This window comes from Danio rerio, chromosome 20 (genome assembly GCF_052040795.2).
Source record: "Danio rerio strain M-AB ecotype USA chromosome 20, GRCz13ab, whole genome shotgun sequence".
Taxonomy (NCBI): domain Eukaryota; kingdom Metazoa; phylum Chordata; class Actinopteri; order Cypriniformes; family Danionidae; genus Danio; species Danio rerio.
The window spans coordinates 17,910,021-17,931,627 of NC_141040.1; the positions used below are offsets into that span (position 1 = coordinate 17,910,021).

The 21,607-nt window shown below is 35.1% G+C and overlaps 1 protein-coding gene and 1 long non-coding RNA gene across 2 annotated transcripts in view; both read left to right on the forward strand.

Moving 5' to 3' along the window:
* Positions 1-21,607, forward strand: part of LOC147839117 (uncharacterized) — a 490,241-nt gene that overhangs the window by 382,111 nt on the left and 86,523 nt on the right. The gene's annotated exons all lie outside the window — the stretch shown is intronic.
* psmc1b (proteasome 26S subunit, ATPase 1b) lies at positions 1,066-20,079 on the forward strand. Its single transcript, NM_001002091.1, is given in 11 exon segments — positions 1,066-1,095; positions 1,978-2,031; positions 2,121-2,217; positions 4,624-4,748; positions 4,833-5,018; positions 9,128-9,256; positions 11,854-11,950; positions 13,346-13,535; positions 16,060-16,211; positions 16,539-16,693; positions 19,805-20,079. Coding segments are annotated over 11 exon segments (1,323 nt in total). The 5' UTR covers positions 1,066-1,092; the 3' UTR covers positions 19,940-20,079.

A 21,607-nucleotide genomic window follows, 5' to 3' on the forward strand; every position in this document is an offset into this window, starting at 1 on the left:
AAATTTACTGTCCTGTCCCCATAGACACTTCATTAGATACTCCTCGCATTGTTTTTTAAATTTGACATAAAGATTGTATTATACATAAATGAATGTAAATGTACATAAGTTTAAAAAATCTAAATAATAAAAACTTTAAGGTATTTAGGATGCAGATGATCTTTAACAACACATCATAACAGTCTTGTGAAAAGGGTCCATTGGTTGTTTATGGGGATTCTTCATAGCTGTAATGGTTTTTATACTGTACAGACTGTATTCTGTATACTCTACCACTTACAGGAGACTTTTTTTCTTTTTTTTTTTTTAGGAAAATGGAGTAAACGCAGCCTGTTCATTGGATTCTGGTCTACTTTTTATTTTTATTTTTTTTTTTACAATTTTAATAAATAATTTGTGAAAATACATTGATTCATTGTGAAATTTCTCTAACTTCATATCTATCCTGCACAATAATCCTACAGGAACTGTATATTTTAATAGACCTGTAGGATTGTAATTCCTGCAGGAACAATCCCTGCATAAATTTCCTTCATAAATTTCTTTCTTAAAATTTCCTTCACAAAATTCCTGCAGGTATTCCTACAGGAAAATGAGCTGAAAATCCTGTAGGATACCTGTATGAAATTCCTGCAGGATTCCTGTAGGCTATTTTTGTAAGGGAGGCCTAAATGCATTTGTCTTCAACTAAAACTTTTTTTTTTTAACAGTCACTTTAGATGACAAGTGGCATTTCATTAAATGAGTAAGGCCATTAGGTATGGTCTTAATCACAGTATGGCATTCTTTATGAATAACAGGGAAATTATTTTTAACCATAAAATCACCATATGAAAAGCCGTTTCCTTGTGGATCAAGTAAAGATAATAATCCCAAAGATAATAATATCTTTTTCATGTCAATTCGTATAAAAAAATCGATTAATTCTTTACTAAGATGCTTACATTATTCCATAGCATCACTTTGTGAAATTGTGAACGAAACATAATTTCCAACTACTTACGTTCTACAAACGTGTTTTCATATTTGACGTAATTTGTCTCACCGGTTTTCCGTAGTGACGTTTATTGTGAGCGACCAGCGGTGGTGAAAATGGTGAGTGAGCCAGCAGTTTATTTACCGACTGATTGTTTATTTAGTGTTTGTTTGTTCACCTTTATTTTATAATTCGGAGATGTATTGTGTGAAATCAGTCAAAACCAAAAGGCGCGTGAATGATGTCTGTTAACTTTACATTAAATACCCTTTTTAATAGATTGATGTCGGATTAACATGTCGGTGATGTTCTGTAAAGAAATAATCAGCGATTATTAAAGCTATGCAGACATAAAAGATAATACCTCTGTAGACTAATAGAATTGAGAGTTGGGTGATATTATATTTATAATTGTGGTAACGTTATTTGTGCTCGTTCAATGTCATAATTTAGTCGAAAATAGTAAAGTCAGTGTAATCTCTGGGTATAAATAAAGCCAAAATAAATAAATAACGTTAAATAAATGTTTTGTAAAGATTATAGTTATTATGGTGAATCGTTTTTGATATAATATTTTATTATTGAGAATTTAATGTACTATTATTCACAGTGTTTTGTACGTTTGTCTATCTATCTATCTATCTATCTATCTATCTATCTATCTATCTATCTATCTATCTATCTATCTATCTATCTATCTATCTATCCAGTCTTATATATTTCATATTTGCTTTTTTTCTATTGCATAACTTCTATTTCTCCATAGTTTCGTTTGTTGTTACTATTTTAAGGTCACGGGTGGTTGTGTAAGAATTTCACTGCATATTTGTATGACTCTGTATGTCACAGAACAATTTTATTTGAAATTTGATTTATTTTACAGTTGTTGTTTTTTTGTTGATCACATACATGCTATTTGTGTTACAATAATTATTCCTACATTTTCACCAGTAGTGTTTCAACTGTTTATTAATTTTAGACCTGATCTTTTCTCAACTCAGGGCCAGAGTCAAAGCGGGGGACACGGACCAGGAGGTGGAAAGAAAGATGATAAGGTAACCAGAAGAGCATGCGTTTATTTTAAAATTACATTACCAGCCAGAGTTTTGTTTATATTTAATAAATGTACCTTTGATCATAACAGGACAAGAAGAAGAAATATGAGCCGCCCATTCCAACCAGAGTAGGCAAGAGAAAGAGGAAGTCCAAGGGCCCTGATGCTGCAAGCAAATTGCCTTTAGGTACAGGATGTCCCATTTGAATTCCACCTTCTTTTAATTATATTGTTTTTTTTAACATATTGTCTTTCACATAGTGTTTAATGCAGCCGTTTGTGATTGTTTTATCACCTTTTCAAAGTCAAAGTACATAAATGAAGTTATTATTTCTCAAAATGCCCTGTAAAGGAGGGGATTTTCTGATAGCTCCAGGAAGGTTTGACATATAGCCATTTTTATGGTTTCATTATTATTATTAAATGTTTAAGGATGTTATTTAAATCTTTGTAAGGATTTTGATCATGAATTAAAGTTAATCAATACCTAGTTTAGTAAATAAAAAAATTACTAAGACAATTGTTACTATGTGGTCATCCATCAGAAAGTCCACCCCTTCACCTGAAATGAGTCGTCTGTAATTCCAGGCTTACGTTGTAAACAAACATACAAGTTTTGTAAGTGAATTGCGCAATGAGTGTCAGTCTGTGGTCTACGTTCGTTGTCAATGACATCTACTTTTATTCTCAAACGCTGTATTAGCTGAGGACTGGAAGAGTTGGGTTTGTGTTAATGGCATGTCAAGAAAATAAGGAAAAGTTGTGAAAACAAATTCACTTTGCCCTTCAGAAAGACTTGATATTTTTTCTGATATTGTTGATATTGTTATTGTTTGTTCGACAGTGTTTCAAGCAAGGTTATTTTAGCAGACTAAAACTAAGACCAAATCTGTTGATCTGAAATTCGATCAACTGGTGCCAAAAATCAACAGTAAAAATGGAATTTTCTGTGATTAGAGAAGCTGCGTGAATCTTTCTTCATTTAATGAATGACTTGTGCAGTAAACGCGCGGTGGAATTTGAAGGCGTCAGACTCAGTGCACAGACACTTGATTCTGGAGGTCATTAATAATATAATACCACTAATACTGAAATGGGTAAGACGTTTTAGAATGACCAAAACAACATTTCAGATGTTTTACAATCTGCAGCCTGCTGGTTTATCCATTCCCCCAAGTGTTTATCATCACTTGATCTCTTCTAACAAAATCACATGACTTAATTTAAAATTTGCATTCTGGATTTTGTTTATTAATAGTGTTTCCATCATAGTTATGCAAACCTTTTCTTATCGAATAAAAAGTTCAGCTACTTAGTTATGCGCATATGTTTTTTGCTCATTTTCAAAATGTATGCTCATCTTAGTGTTTCCATCAACTGTTTTTTTTTATGCACATATCCTAAATGTGCATAAAAATAGGTGAATGGAAACGTAGCTATTGAAGAACATAATTATATACACAAACTTCTTATATTTTTAATTTAGCATTTTATATTTAATTTAACAAGAAACAAATGTGTTCCAACTTTTCTTCATTTGCCAATCACAAATGTAAAATAGACATTTTTAACTACATACATACATAATCCTTTAATATAAATTCTTCAGATATAAATTTTATATTTAAGTTGTATATGTGTGGTTTTGGATTCAGTGTCTGTTCAAACCATTATAATATTTGTATTACTAAGACGTTTGAACATGAGTTTGGCCCGATCTCAATTCTGTTTTTGTACCCCTACCTTTTCCATTGGCCCTTAAAGCTGAGTGTCAAAATTTACCCCTAAAAATTGTAATTATTTTTTGTTTTTTAAAGTTCCCAGGTTCTGCTGGTTGCAATGTTCCGTCTTTTGTTTGCCAATCTTAAGTTAATTGTAATGGATTGTTTTGGTTCAATTTGGAATTCCTCCAATACTAATTTGTGGATCTTCTTACTTCCGGGTGCAACTATCCTGCCGCTGTGGCTGGTGTATTCTGGGAAATTTTCTTACACCTTGTTTTCGAGTGTGGTCCTGAAAAATCTTCGTTTGAAGGGTTTATCTTCCCCTTCCCTTAGCACTACGCATTCAAGCTAAAGAGAGTTGGGAAAGGCTAAGGGGTAGAACTGGGATTGGGCCTTTTTGTATGCTGCCAAAACACTCAACTTTGCTCTGGCCTTTGTTAAACTTTGGTAAACTAGAATAGCTAAAACTCAAACCAAATTTATCAAAACTTCAATAGAAATGTTTTCACAAATATAAATGAAACTGAAACAAACAAAATCGTCAACAAAACAAACAAGCAAGTTTAAATAGTGTATCAAAATAAAAAAAAACTAATTGTAAAATTCATAACCTTGATGTCAAGTGCTGAATTTGAGATATGGGAATGTCTTCTAATATCATCAGTGGGCCAATCAGAGCAGTAGACCGTCACTGAATCAACGGTTTCAGACACTGAGTGAAAATGGCTGATGCTGCTTTTTTTAATGACATAATGTAAGTGTTTTTGACCATGGATTCAAAAAAAACAGTTGTAGGAGACCGAAAAAAAACAGGGAACTTTAAAGATTCACATTTAATTGTGTTAACGTCTGATTGTTTCTCCATACAGTCACTCCTCACACACAGTGCAGACTGAAGCTTCTGAAACAGGACAGAATTAAAGATTACCTGCTGATGGAAGAAGAGTTCATCAGAAACCAGGAGCAGATGAAACCTCTGGAGGAGAAACAGGAGGTGTGCCATCAGCCCAAAGTCTCTTTCGCTCTTATTCTTTAAATAGTTTGTCTGTGCTGATGTTACGTTTTTTTCTGTTCATAGGAGGAGAGGTCAAAGGTCGATGACCTCAGAGGCACGCCCATGTCTGTGGGCACCCTGGAGGAGATCATTGATGATAATCATGCCATCGTCTCTACGTCTGTGGGCTCCGAGCACTACGTCAGCATTCTGTCGTTTGTGGACAAAGATCTGCTGGAGCCCGGCTGTTCAGTCTTACTCAATCACAAGGTAAATGGAAGTAGATTACGTAAGGAAATATGTCAATATTGGAATAGATCCTATTTGATCTATTTGATTCAACCTACTGAATCAGAACACAGATTTAGTTGCCACTTTAAAAACATAAGCTCGAATTAAATTAAAAGAACAGCCGTACAGGTCATTCACACACCGCATTAGAAGCACATCTCTAAATACTTAAGTATAGTAGTCCCTCCAGGATTTTGCGATCCCTGAATTTATTGCAAAATTACAGAGACCAGGGGCCTCATGTATCAACGCTAAGTACGCACAAAAACTTTGCGTACGCCAGGTTTCACGTTCAAAATAGCTCACGTTTGGATTTACTAACGATGAACTAAACGTGGGAATGTGCGCAGCTCCACGCCAGCTTTATGGCTGGCGTACGCACATTTTTTGTGCTTGTCTGTTTTATTTCCATTGGCGACTCCTAGAGGCAGTTGTGTTAAATTGCACTCTACAAAGTGTCTGAGCCTTGCAATGGCAGCTGTATGAGACGGGTTCATCTAGCAGGTATATAAGGTTTCCATACCATACAGTTGACCAGCCAAACATTAAAGCGCAATTTGCAGCAGTCGCCTGTTTTCCCATTGTAATGGGAGCAATCTACCGCACGCATATTGCTATAAAGGCGCCATCTGAAGATGAATTTGCATGAGTGAATCAGAAACATTTCCATTCAACAAATGTGCAAATAAAATAGATGCACAAACTTATTAATGATTCCTACTTGTCTTTCTCGTGATAAATAGTAGGCAAAATCTGATATGTAGCGGGGAAAAAAAGAAGAATGAGTTCGCTGGATTCGAACCGAGTTCATGCTCAAACGTGTCAAAACATGTTGACATGCGTCTTACGGGCTGCGCCACTGAAACTGCTAACGGTACTACATCATTTTACACCTATAAATCACACTATTTCTCTTTTAATCCTCAGTGCGATGTTCAGACCCAACTGTGTTAACCGCATCAGCTAAACTCTCCCCGCTCTATTTTTTTCTTTTGTTGTTAATTCCAGAGGACAAACTTGCAAATAACACTGTTTTCCTCCGGTATACTGTACCTCCGAAAGCAGCACCTCCAATTCACATTCTGTTCAAAGTTTCTCTTATTGCTTGCTTTTGCCATTGCTTTTTCGTTGGGTTTTGCCAAAGTAGAGTCATTAGCATATTCATACGGGGGAGGAGGCAGGGAGGGGTTTTGTGCTCGTGCATGTTGTGCTCAGTTTCACGTTCATTCGGATGTACAAAAAAATATGCGTGGGATTCGGCGTACGCAGTGTTTCATACATCTGAATTTTTTTCTGCGTACGCACATTTACAGTTTTGTACGTACGTAATGTTTTAGTAAGATTTCCACGCAAGTCTTTGTACATGAGGCCCCTGGAAGGGATGTGATGGTGGGGAAAAAAATAGATAAAAGAAAAAACGGAGTGAAAGGAAAACATATTTTTTAAAGTTTTTGCGTTCCCTCGCTAAGATGTTTTGCCTTATCTCGCAAAACTGTTTTTTCATGGACACTTCCTGTTCACTTCATTCCATTGATATTTACATTAAGTGTCGCCTACCCTGTTGTTTTCTATTGGAAGTAAGCCTTCAACAGAGCCGCCATTTTAGTACAGCGTAGCGCTCCTTTGAAATGAATGTAGCACCAAGCTGCAGTGGAGGACTGTGGCCATCCAGAGCCAGGGATATATATATACACGTCTATGATTGTGAGTTTTCCCAGTGGTCAGTATGTAAATATTTTTTTCAATTTTGAAAATTATAATTTTGCATCACTTTTCTACACTGATGGATAAGTGACCACACGGCATGGCGACAGAGCATGTGTTTGTGTTCATGGAATTGTATTGTCCTTCCTACCTGTTAAATTTGATCTAATCCATGTCCTAAAACACCCCCACCTCCTCCTGCTTTCACTTCTCATTCTGACAAAGGGAGCTCATTCACTTAGCTGACAATAATAGAAGTTTCTAGCACCGTAGCTTCTTGTTGTCACTTCATAACGTTGTTTGCTTATTTTATTCAACAAAACTAGCATAAGCCTAGTATTTGCTGTGAGTTGGTGCTACTTTGCCTTTTGGCGAATGCAGTAAGTGTATTATCATCAAAAACGTTACTTGTTTAACACAAACGTTTATAACATACAAAAACGTAAAAAACTAACTCTATGCAAACGCATACATAGAACAAAACTATTACATATACAAACTATACATATACAAAACTATTTTGTTATGTATATACATATATATAATTTTTCTATACAATTAGCTTCAGACAAATATATTTGAATATAAACAAGCATTTTCTCAAATATATGCATGCATGCATTCATGGTTTCCGCTACATTCATTCTTCCATGGCGGGTCGCCACGGCAAAATTCATCCCGCCTCAGCTACATTATAGCTTCTCATTCAAAACATTTTTTTTTAATAGCGGGTAATAATTGCACCAAAACGTGAAATTTAACAGCACAAACTTTGCTGTAACCACAGTAGTGCTGTGCGTCATGTGTTTACCTTTTAAGGTGACGTGCTGACTGACTGACTGACTGACTGACAGATGCATGAGGCCAGCAAACACGACATATAGCCATTTCACTTTACTTCAGGATGCATTAATAACGCTCTGCAGGTCTATTGGAGACATTCATAGATATTCCTAGCAAATCTAATAAATGCTGGAGACATACTGGTTACATAAACGCACTAAATCGCACTTCAGCAGTGTTTAATTGAGAGCGCACAAAAAGATCTGCGCTTATATTTGAGGGGCGTGCAAGAAGTTTTGTGCATCCGCATGATCCGCATGCTCGTAGGCTATTACATAAATGCGATCTCGACTTCTAATACTGTGCTCATGACATTTGTCATTGAAATAACGCCACAGGTAGTTGGTAGATCTGTGTAAAAAAAGGCCTGCCGCCACAGATGGAAAAAATCCTAGAGGAAAGACTGTATATTCATAATAAATATACACTCACCGGCCACTTTATTAGGTACACCTTACTTTTACTGAGTTGGATCCTCTTTTGCCTTCAGAACGGCCTTAATCCTTCGTGGCATAGATTCAACAAGGTACTGGAAATATTCCTTAAAGATTTTGGTTCATATTGACATGATGGCATCACGCAGTTGCTGCCGATTTGTCGGCTGGCCATTCTCTTCTGACCTCTGGCATCAACAAGGCATCTGGGCCCACAGGACTGCCAGTCACTGGATATTTTCTCTGTTCTCCATAAAGCCCTAGAGATGGTTGCAAGAAAATCCCATTAGATCAGCAGTTTCTGAAATACTCAGACCTGCACGTCTGGCACCAATAACCACCTTTCTTTCTCATTCTGATGCTCAGTTTGAACTGTAGCAGATCGTCTTGACCATGTCCACATGCCTAAATGCATTGAGTTGCTGCCATGTAATTGGTTGGTTAGACATTTTTGTCAACAAGCAGTTGGACAGGTGTACCTAATAAAGTGGCCAGTGAGTGTACACATCACACGCTCAAATTATGTCAAAACAAATGTTTTTTTTTTTATTAATTGCGTAAAATTTATATAACTTTTTTACAAATTTTTTAATAGATATTATTCAGTTAAAATCTTTCTTCTCATTGTGGCTCAGTTCAGGCACTGATTAGATTGATTGGTATTGATTTGGCACTGGTACCACAAAAAACAATACACAGATTAGTGCAGTAGTACTCATGTGGCATACTAAACTCCATCGCAAAGATGAGGTAGAGCGTGTCGAAATAAGAGGAAAGAGTCTCGACAGATCTAGTCACAAGAGACACGACTAACTGCATGATATTACCAAGAGGAAGCGGTGATGTGTCTCGGCTGACCACTTATGATCAGATTACTGAAAAGGCATGATGATACCAAGAGGAAACAGAGCCATATGTGCGTAAACAGATACATTACACACTGAATCAAAAGCAAAACATTAGAACACACCATATGGCCTCTTTAATATAAATTGAATGGCTTTGAATCTTTAAATGTGTCCTGTCTGCAACAGATTGCGAGTCTGCAGGCTAATTCTGGATACTGAACACTGGTAGACTGATCTGTTAAATAACTTGTTTTTGTAGGTCCATGCCGTCATCGGGGTTCTGATGGATGACACAGACCCTCTTGTTACAGTCATGAAGGTGGAGAAGGCTCCACAGGAGACTTACGCTGACATCGGTGGACTGGACAATCAGATACAAGAAATCAAGGCAGGTTAAAGGCAGTTATCGGATTGAAAAGGCAGGAGTGTTTATTTGAGTTATATTAGTGTGGAAGATCCATAAAAGGCTGTTTTAAATTAGGGATAATGTACATCCAGGAGGTTGTTGTCGCAGAATAATGCACTGAGCAAAGCGGGGGGCTGTTGTATAAGATGGAAGTGCTTTATTTTGCGAAAACAACTGCCTGGATGTACTCTATACTGCTTATTACATGGCTGCTTGCCACAAAATGTGAAAAATAGAAACTAAATATTATTCTGAGCCATAATAATTTATTCATTTTTTTCATTAAACACAAAACTGACTATAATGAAAATGGCTGAATGGAGCATACACTAACCTACATATTATTCAGTCGCCAAACTGACAAAAACAGCTTTGTAAGAGAGATCTTGTTATGGATGTGAACATATTCACTGATGGTCAAGATGATTCGAAGTTTCCGGATGAGCCTGTTTTTTTAATACTTTATTTTTATTTTATTTTTTTGGAGTAAGAATGAGGAAAAAAAAAATAATACAAGAAAATACAATAAGACATCGGAGCTTAAATGAACAGTTGACTGGTGACATATTTCCTTACAAGTCACATTAACAAATACATATAAAGATCAGTTTACACTGTGTAAAGACATAAGTGCAATCCATTTCTCCCAATACTGCAGGTGTTTGTCCACAGATGAGCCTGTTTTAATAGTTTTCAGCTGGTGTTATCTGGTAATACTACAATTAACCAATCAGAATCAAGTGTTCTAGACAACTGTGTAACAAAATAAGGTGTTACGAGTTAAATTAAAAACCCTTAATCAAAATAGGTTTAACCAAAACGTAACAAGATAACAGGGATTAAACATATAATCCCTGGTGCCCCCGCATTCTCTCTCTTCCCAAAATGTAAAACAAAACCCAAACCACTGAGAATTAACAAGAAAAAATTATTTATTTAAAGAAAATCGGGAGCAAAAATAACATCGGGAGGGGTTCAGCCAAAATAAATGACAATAAACCAAGCTAACTAAATTAAAGAAAACTTCCCTGGAACATAGCAAAGATAAAAAATAAATACAGAAACCTTACCATCAACTAACAACACAGGAGAAAAAAAAATAAAATAAATAAAAGGCACCAAACCTTCATACCATGCTCCAAGCCAGACAAAGACAGAAAATCTGATTTCTCCTGTTAGGATATACAACTTTACATCGGCATCTCACAAAAATCCATATAAGAGACATCATCAACAAACACTCTTTTTTTATCACTTAAGCAATAACATCTCAGCAGAGAATAACAAACAGGGAATCGAGAGAGAGCTGGGAGCCGCTGAATCCGAAGTCCGATGAAGCCTTCTCTGATGTTTTAAATACAGCCGCCACCAATCATGAATCTGTTGCACCTACAAATAATTCGAAATAAGAGAGAGTGAGAGAAAGAGAGCAAGAGAGAAACAGAGAAAGAGAAAGAGATATACTCATATATATCCATATACCCAGATAGGATGAATTGACATCTAGACTACCTGCAAATTATGTACACACCCTACGCACCATAAGAAATGGTTAATGTAAATTCTTGTACTTAATTTAAATAATCTAAACTTTTTTTGCATTATTAATTTTATCAAATGCATTATCTGATTTTTTTGTTAAGTTTTTTTCTTGTCTACTGTATTATTAATTTATTTAAAAAAAATTTGATGATGTTAATATATTAAAAATTGAAAATGCTTTGGCAATACTGTATTAAATGTCATGCCAATAAAGCGACTTGTACTTGAACTTTTTACTCTTAAGCATGGGTCTCAAACTTGATTCCTGGAGGGCCGCAGCTCTGCACAGTTTTGCTCCAACACTAATTAAACACAGCTGATCCAACTAATCAAGGTGTTCAAGACTACTAGAGTTTATTAAGCGCATGTGGGTTGGAGGGGGTTGAAGCTTAACTATGCAGAGCTGCAGCCCTCCAGGAATTGAGTTTGAGACCACTGCTCTAAAGACCACTGCTTGATATTGTTTTAGTAGTGAAAAAATGCAAATATGCAGACAGTGCAAAAGTCTGTGTATAAATTTGTAGCATTATAACATAAATAACAATTAAAATGACAAAATATATCAATAAAACATAAAAATATATAACAAACTTTACAGTGCTTTTTGTTTTATGTACTGTATGTCAGTTTTCCAAACTACAGTTGGCTAAAACTATTTGCTTTAAAACGGTTTATATAAAATTAGTGTAGAATATTAAGTAATATATAATAAAGTTGTGTATAATATAATAATAATTATAATTATATAAAATTGGTAAATATATTTTAAATGAGGTGAAAATGTATTCAGGTTTATACACTACTGTTTAAAAGATTCTTAATTAGATTTTTGAAACATAAATGCCTTAAATGATCAAAAGTGTCTATATTTTTACATTGTTGCAAACATTTTTTTTTTTGTTAGATTTTTCCCGTTATCAAAGAATTCTGAAATAAACAAATAACGTGTGTTTATGTTTAGATAGAGAAAGGTGAGTCTGCTTTGCTAATAAGATGCTGCTTAATATTAATATTTTGCCTGTCGCAATGACTTACAGGAGTCTGTGGAGCTGCCACTGACCCACCCTGAGTATTATGAAGAAATGGGCATTAAGCCTCCTAAAGGAGTTATTCTGTACGGCGCCCCTGGAACAGGTGAGTTTTAGGGGAGTTTGGCATTTGAAATCAACGAGAGTATCCTAATTGTTGTTTTAATCAATCATAAATATTACTCACAGTGCAAAAACATTTTTTTTTTAAAAAGTCCTAAAACATTGCAGAATGCAGTTATAATGATCCTATAGTTTAAATTATAGAAAGCAAAAAAATTATCCATTTGTGTTTGTTTTTGTATTTATAGAAATAAAAATTTGATGAGAATTTTACAGTGAGTGCGATCACAAATGCGACATTGATTTTAGACATTGAACTGTTGTATAAGTCACATTTATGAAGTTAATTTTAATTGTATTACATTTTAGACGCAATTTATTTTCTTTTTTGTCCGTGACAATAGTTCTAAATATGCAGAAACAGCACATTTGAGTGCCTCATAGCAACACCACAATGTTTTGTTTGTAAATAATGTTTTCGAAAATGATTTTGTATAAAGGCAAATTATTAGAGCGGAGTCTGAATTCAGACTGCTATATAGTAGGTGAAAACAGAAAGTGACAGAAGAAGTATGTACAAATTTACAGTATTCGTAAAAAAAATATACAAAAATTGGTACTTTAAAAGTAGAGAAGGGAACCTATTATTTCTGATTCTGAAGTGAATATGTGATGGACATGAATATCATATACATAAGTATAAGGCTATGGGATAGTATTTGTGAAAAGCAGTAAAGTAACATTAAGTTACGCTGGTGAGTCAGATAAATATAACCAGACAAATGTCGTCATGTCCAGATTCCATATTTATTACTGGAACGTTTTGAACCATTTTGCTTTGCATCTAAATAAATCAGCGGTTTTGATTGAATCAATTGAATAAATGAATCACAGTTTTAAATGAAGAGGAATTTATTCATTCAATTGATTCATTTAAAACCGCTGATTCGTTTGGATCTAAAGCAAAATGGTCCAAACGTTCCAGTAATAAACATGGAATCTGGACATGTTAAATGTCATATTTATTAACTTACGACAAGCTTAAACCAACACAAAAACAAGCTTAAAATATTGATTAGCTCTCACTATTTAAAACGAGACCCTGAACTTGAACTTCTCGAAAGTTTGCCAATAATACATTTGTATGCGTCAAAAAAAGATTTTTTCTTTCCTTTTTCTTTTATGCCAAAAATCATAAGGATATAAAATGTTTTGTACATTTCCTACTGAAAATATATAAAACCTTGATTTATGACTATTAATATGCACTTCTAATGAATGCTTAATACGGACGAATAATAAAGCTATAATTTTTTTTATTAGTTTTCTTTTTTTTCAAATAGTAATCTCTGATCCTTAATTACCTCTGAATATTGACAATGACAATTTACAGAATAAAATCATATCTTGATGTCTAAAATATTCCTCTGCATGACAGGTAAAACCCTCCTCGCCAAGGCCGTGGCCAATCAGACATCTGCCACTTTTCTGCGTGTTGTGGGTTCAGAGCTGATTCAGAAGTATCTGGGCGATGGTCCCAAACTGGTACGTGAGCTTTTCAGGGTGGCAGAGGAGCATGCGCCCTCCATTGTCTTCATCGATGAGATAGACGCCATTGGAACCAAGAGGTACAACAATATATATTATTTAATAATATCAGATATATGCTCTATTATAGTATATACTTTATATACTATAGACCATTTCAACGTGGTCATGTCATTGGCCCATGAACATTTCCTGCTTGTTATTAAATTATTTCATAACTGTAACAAGAGGCAATTCAATCATAACTTCATGTTAAAACAGCTATCATAACATTGTTTTTCAATATGTGGCTTTTTGGATTCTCTAAAGCGATAAAAATTAAAAATGCAAAACAGGAAATATGTTGGGACCGTTGTTTCGATTTACTTCCCTCAAAATGGTCTATAGTTCTTGGATGATCATATATATTTTTAAGGGGATCCATTATCCCTGCTTTTCTAAAGATGTAATATAAGTCCCTGATGTCCCCACAATGTGTCTGAAGTTGCAGTTGCAAAATACAGTGCAGGTTGTTCATCATAGCTTATAACAGGGGGCTGTTGTTGAATGCTTAACTTTGAGGTTGGCTTGAGAAAGCCTGTTTGAAGTAGCTTGTTTAATTTGAAACAGTTTGAACATATAGGTTAGCCTGTTGTTAGCATCGTTTAGGTTGTTGCTAGATTGGATGTGGTTGCAGCCGGAAGTTAATAAGAATTATTTATATTATTTATAAAATTTCCCATTTATTGTATTTTATTAACGCCTATCAAAACCCTAAACCCAACCGTCACAGTACTGAAAAAATGTTAATTATTGTTATACAGTGTCATAAAAAAATTCTACTAGATTGATGTACAGATCACACTTCCGGCCGGTCAGGTATCCGATCTAGACTTTACCTATGGTTTAAGCATGATTCTAATATGAATTAAAATGTTGCTAGCACGATTTTAGCAACAAAGTCACCTTTATTGTAAATTCTGCCACATGTACAGACATACAGAGAATTAAAATTATGTTACTCTTAGACCCTCGGTGCATACAGAAAACAAAAACACTACAAGAGGATTGTAACAATATGTACAATAAATACAAATAATTTTAGATAAAATTAAGAGAGAAAATACTAAGGACACAAAGGACACATAGCAGGTAAAGTGCAAATAAGGAAGGATTTCAGTAAATTTTAGCAATTGAATTATATTGTTAGCATGCTTGATGCTAGTACATCTAAATATATAACTAATTATAAGCATAGATAAATACAATAAAGCAAAGTAACATAAAATCAACAGAGCTTTCTTGTTTTTTGGAGGAGTCTAATGCTGCGTTCACACCAGACTCGGAAGAAGGCAAAGACGCGAATAAACATTATGCAGCATAATACGTGCAAATGGCGCGGCGCAAATTGCACAAATGGGGCGGCGTGAATGATGCGATACACATGAAACCAATTGAGCGTTTTCCGAATTTGACTCACTTAACGCGCGAATCGCTCGATTTGAAAATCTTAACTTCAGCAGGCATTCCCGCCGCGTTAACCAATCAAGAGCTTGCTCTTATGGGGATGTGATTATGACATAGTGCCTGTTGTTAGTGTCCCAGCGGAAAATCCTCCTGCCTACTCCGACAACAGTTCATCAAACTGGGCTCAGCGCAGTCAGAAGCACCGCTAAATCATCCAGGTTACGTTTCTGGAGGAGTTTATGAGCTCACAGAGCTGGGTGCACCACTGAAAGCATCTAGTGGACTCAAACACTGCTCCAAACAAATTAACGCTGTTTTTCAGCATTTATAAAGCACATAAACACAGTAATTTTCTCAATAAAATTCATGTTAGCCATTTAGCAACAAAGCTACAGTCACCAGGCAGACTAAAAGTGAATTTGACACATGAATGAAGCGGATTTGACACGCGAATGAGGCGAGTAAACTCAAATGTTCATGCGTCTTTTTACCCGCGAATATCGTGATTTATCCGCACGTTCCACATCTGGTGTGAACACAGCATTACAGTATTCTGGTACAACATTTGACTAATCAGTTGTTAAATCACACTGTATAGTCTTCATTAATTGAGTAATATAGTTAATCTTTGTCAAATTTACAAACATTATAGTTTCAAGTGTGGCAATGTATTAACCTCTTTTAAAACACTTGCAAATAATCATCTTATAATCAACAAACACTCTATTATGGTTAAACTTTGCAGTGACTCCACAGATTACATGAGCCTGCTCCACTAAAATCAACACTAAACATCCTGTGACCCATTTACTTTCAGTGACAGTATTGAGTTACATTTTAGACACAATTTATTTTCTGTTTTGTCAACCAAAATATTTTCAAACAGGCAGATTCAAAACATTTGCATGTCTCGGATTTCCAGTGTTTTTTACCCAAATAATTTTATATAAAGTGAAATTATTAGAGTGGAGTATGAATTCACATGTTATTAGTAGGTGAAAACACAAAGTAACAGAGGACAGTATTCATAAAAAAATTGAAAGGGGTAACCTCTTTTTTTCTGATGTGATTGCAGGAAAAGCGATGTGATAACAGCGATATCAATGCTGCATAGATATATTTGTCATTGACATTCCCTGACTGCATCTGTGTTTGCAGATACGACTCAAACTCAGGAGGTGAGCGTGAGATTCAGAGGACGATGCTGGAGCTGCTCAATCAGCTGGATGGCTTCGACTCGCGTGGAGACGTGAAGGTCATCATGGCCACTAACAGAATAGAGACCCTCGACCCTGCGCTTATTAGACCCGGTATGACATATTTGAGAAATGTAGCGGAATTCACTGGCTATGTCACTTCTGTTTTTAATCTTACACTCTGATTTGTTGCTGAAAACGAGTCAGAGTGCTCTTTTCATCCAATGACTAACGCCAATTTGACATATTAAACTCGATCCAATGCTAACCTGATGAGACTCGACATATGGGCCACTCAAAATCAACTAGTTGGCTCAATGGCCGATGGTCCAATGAAGCCTAATGGCCTAATGACTATAGACTTTGTGTGTCCCAGCCTTTAGAGCTCATGTGAATTGTAGATGTGCTTAAAGCTGCGTTTCTCTCTGCTTTCTCTCTCAGGTCGAATTGACCGTAAGATTGAGTTCCCCTTACCAGATGAGAAAACCAAGAGGAGGATTTTCCAGATCCACACCAGCAGAATGACTGTGGCCGAGGACGTGAGCTTGGATGACCTTATCCTGGCCAAAGACGACCTTTCAGGAGCCGATATTAAGGTTTGTTGATGTTCACTAGTGGTTCAATTCAGTTCCAAAAGTTAAGGGAACACTCCACTTTTTCCCAATAGGCGTTTTCTTAACAGTTATACATTTGAACCTTCGCTAAGCCCCGCCCTCCTTAGTTACTGTTGCTACGCCTATATTATATATATATATATAGAAGTATTATATAAGTATTGTTTTAATATAAATATAAAGTATATTAAACGTAACTGCTCAGTTTGTGATCACATCTCGGTTTTGATCTGTCGATGTGTGATATTCGTAGCTTGAAATCATCAATCATTAAAATATGATTGCTATTAGAATGATTACTATAAATACTAACAATAAATACTACAGAACTAAATCATTTGTTGCTTTTATTTTTCATATTCCATGATAATTTTATGGTAAATGTGTCTTTGCCTTGGTGTAATGTGTCTTGGAGAAATGTGTCTTTGCCTTGGTAAATATACAGTTGAAACCAGAAGTTTACATACACTCTTAAAAAAAGGAACATAACCATTTAAAAAAAAAAAAAGGTAAATCATACTAAATGTTTACTATTTTAGGTCCGTTAGGATTACCTAAATGATTTACACTAGCTAAATGCCAGAATAATGAGACTTTTTTTTTTTTTTGAGATTGTTTGTTCATTTCTAGACAGTCAAAAGTTTACATACACTTCCTGGTATTTTTTAGCTTTGCTTTTAAACTGGATAACTTTGGTCAAATGTTTTGGGTATCCTTCCACAAGCTTTTCACAATAGTTTGAAGGAATCTTGGCCAATTCCTCCTGACAGAATTGATGTAACTTAGTCAGATTTGTTGGCTGTCTTGCTTGTATAATCTTTTTCAACTCTGCCCACAAATTTTCTATAGGACTGAGATCAGGGCTTTGTGATGGCCACTCTAAAGGCTTAAATTGAGCTGTGCTTATCAAGCGGAAAAAGAAAAAAGAAAACGCCAGCCGGGAAACATTACCTACTTTGTATTACTGTAGGAAACACAGTTTAGATCTGTTTAGGGTAGGAGGTGTGCGAGTTGTTGCCGTTGGTCTATCACTGAAAGTGAATATCAAAACAAAACCAACTTATCTCCGCTCCTTTAGCGCCCCTCACACAGCTTGATCCACGCTGGCATTCCTCCTCTTGGGTTTTAGGTTTTGAAAAGGAAAAAAATTCCACCTCCCGTGTCCAAACTTCCAGGATACCAGGTATCAGATTTGCACAATCCATATGCACAGCGCTTTGGCTTGTTTCCCTTGCTCGAAAGCTTGACAGAGCCCCTGCGCATTGCTGCAGTTGCTAAGCCCCGATTGGTGGATGGCGGTTTTTGGGTGTGGCTTAGTGAAGGGTCAATTGGGTTTTTCCATTTTTGAATCCATTCAGCTGATCTTCAGGTCTCGCAGGGACACTTTAAGCTTAGCTTAGCATAGATCATTGAATCAGATTAGACCATTAGCATGTCACTCAAAAATGTCAAATAAGGGGAGTTTTGATTATTTTCCTATTTAAAGCTTGATGCTTCTGTAGCTACATCATGTACTAAGACAGACAGCAAATTAACAGTTGCTATTTTCTAGGCCGATATGTTTAGTAACTATACTCTCCAGCGTAATAATCAAGGAACTTTGCTGCCGTACCATGACTGCAGTAGGGGAATATTTTTGTATGTGTAATATCACTGTGCCTGCTACAGTCATGGTCTTTGTTGGCAATAGAAACTAGCTTTAGAATGATTTAATTGCCTCATGTAGAGTACTGTAACGTCTTAGTGAAAAACTGTAGATCTTGCAAAGCCAGTAACTCAACAGAACTTAATCGTGATGAGTAAATGTAATGATATTACTCACCATATGGGCATTAATGATTTTAAAATATTTTGAAAAAATGTCAACAACCTGATCGACTTTTTGCAAAGGATATGTGTTGCAAATGGTGGTTACATCAGACACTGGGTGTTTTTCAGACTCCAAACCGTCTCACACCAACCTATTACATTACTTACATTTGGCTCAATAATAGTAATCAACATAGATCATGATTAATAATAATTGAGATTATATGTTATTTTCACAATGTGTTCTGCATGTTGTTACTGAACTATTTCATATATTTGTTCCCGGTTAAAAATAGTAATACATTTTTTGCCCATTAAAAGGTGTGGCAAACTATTTTCAGTTTCGATGTGGTTTGTTTTAAAGGTACTTTCCCCCTAGAAATTAAATTACTTTCATCGTTTACTCCGGTTTACTGCACATCTTCATAAAATGATTCAATTATGAATCTTAAATTGGGTGAAAGTTTGAAATGCTCCTCTTTGAAGTGTTTCAGAAGTCTTTAATTCTTATAAATTGTTGGAATGAAGTAAATGGGTCAAAAAAGTACATATCTTCCAATGTACTTCATATCTCCCAAAACATAACATTAATATGTCGATGATACTTAAAAAATTAGATATGTTTTACAATTGCTCAGGAAATGTTTTTATGTCAAACGAATGGATCTCTATGGTCCTCTGCTGGACATGTATGGTCAAAATACATTATTTCTAAAACTGAAGTTATTTTTTAACCAGCAGATGGCAGAATTGTGCCTGTATTAAATTTAGATCAATATTTAAGTAATGAAACTAGCTGTGTTGTCAAGAAATTTTGGTGTAAATTAGTTAAGAAATATATATATTCTTTATCTCCTTGATCATAACAGAAATGTATAGACAATTGAAAAAATCGAATGATAAATAGTGTTTATATCATTAAAAACTTTTTTTTTTTTGGTTTACTAAAATAAAATGTCTGAGGCCAACCTGACCCCAAACATAAAGACAAGCTGCAGAAATGCATAGGTCTCAAATTTCTGGAAGGCCGCAGCTCTGCAGTTTTGCTCCAATCCTAATCAAACACAGCTTATGCAACTAATCAAGGTGTTCAAGACTCTCGATAGAATTTAACACCTCGATAATTTAGATCAGCTATGATTGATTAGGATTCCCTCCAGGAATTGAGTTTGAGACATGGTTAAAAGCGTTTTAAAAAAGCTCTGCTGCCCTCTTGTGTTGTCTTCTTCCCCCATGATTTTCAGTCGAGTTGCTCATCGTCATTATATTCGCGTGTCTCTGCAGGCCATCTGTACAGAAGCAGGGCTCATGGCTCTGCGAGAGCGCAGGATGAAGGTCACCAACGAGGACTTCAAGAAGTCTAAGGAGAATGTGCTGTACAAGAAGCAGGAGGGCACACCTGAGGGTCTCTACCTCTGACCACGCTCCACTTTCTTTGATCTGTCTGAATATGAGTTTATCGCTCCTCCTATTAACACTTCTATGTCAAAGCTACGCATGTTCTTGTCTGCCAGTTTGTTTTTCATTCCTGTGACCAGATTAATAAATACTACAGAACTGACTGATTTGTTGCTTTTCTTTTTTATAATCCTTGATAAGTGGTAAATGTGTTTTTGCCTTGGTAAAAATACAGTTGAAACCAAAAGTTTACGTGCACTAAAAAAAGGAAAATAACCATTTAAAAAAAATAAAATAAAAATAAAGGTAAATCATACTAAATGTTAACTTTTTTAGCTCTATTAGGATTACCTAAAAGATTTACACTTGCTGAATGCCAAAATAATGAGAGAACTTTTTTTGAGATTGTTTGTTCATTTCTTGAGAGTCAAAAGTTTACATACATTTCCTTGGTATTTTTTAGCTTTGCTTTTAAACTGGATAACTTTGGTCAAATGTTTTGGGTATCCTTCCACAAGCTTCTCACAATAGTTTGAAGGAATCTTGGCCAATTCCTCCTGACAGAATTGATGTAACTTAGTCAGATTTGTTGGCTGTATTGCTCGTGCAAGCTTTTTCAACTCTGCCCACAAATTTTCTATAGGATTGAGATGGCTAATTTAAAACAGTCAAATATTATTTACTGTCATCATGAAAAAGATAAAATAAATCAGTTATTAGTAATGAGTTAGTAAAACAATTATGTTAAAAATGTGTTGAAAAAGTCTTCTCTCTCTTAAACAGAAATTGGGGAAAAAATAAACAGGGGGACTAATAATTCTGACTTTAACTTAATAAATAGTATATATATATATATATATATATATATATATATATATATATATATATATATATATATATATATATATATATATATATATATATATATATATAAAAGCTCCAGTGATGGGTTGCAGCTGCAAGGGCATCCACTGTGTAAAACATATGCTGAATTATAAGCTGGCGGTTCATTCTGTTGTGGCGAACCCTGATGAATAAAAGGACTAAGCCGAAGGAAAATTAATGAATTTTTTTTTATTATTATGAATGTTATTTGTTATATTTCGAATTTTATTTATGAGGTTGATTTACTTATGAGTCTCACATTAACCTATAGAAAGTAGAAATGCATTTCCTCTATTTTATACAGAATGTGTATAGTGTATATGTAGGCAAATACCAGTGAAATCTGCTTGAATAAATAAATGTAAAAATAAATAAAAATTAAAAGTTTTCATAAGATCTCTGTTAGGATATCTTCTCAAACACTGTTGCCTGGTGCATTGCAGGTCCAGGGCGGCCAATAAAGCCCCCCTCAACACTGTGTATAATATTGCAGGTCCGCGTCCACCAATCAGCAACTCCGTAACAAACCGACACGGTGAATTCTCAAGCGTATGGAAATCTACGTGTCCTTCCGCCTGGAGAAAATAGTCCTACACATGAGTTTATCGAAGAGCCAGACCTTCGGAGAAACAGTATAAAAATACAGTTTATTAAATAGTTAATATTAAATTACGCACTAATTGAAATTATATGTTAAAAAGCACAGAGTAAATATGCTATTCTTTAGTCTATCATCTATTTGTTGCAACAGTTTTGTAAGAAATTAAAAAAGTTCCACTATAATTCACCTCTCCCAATGACATT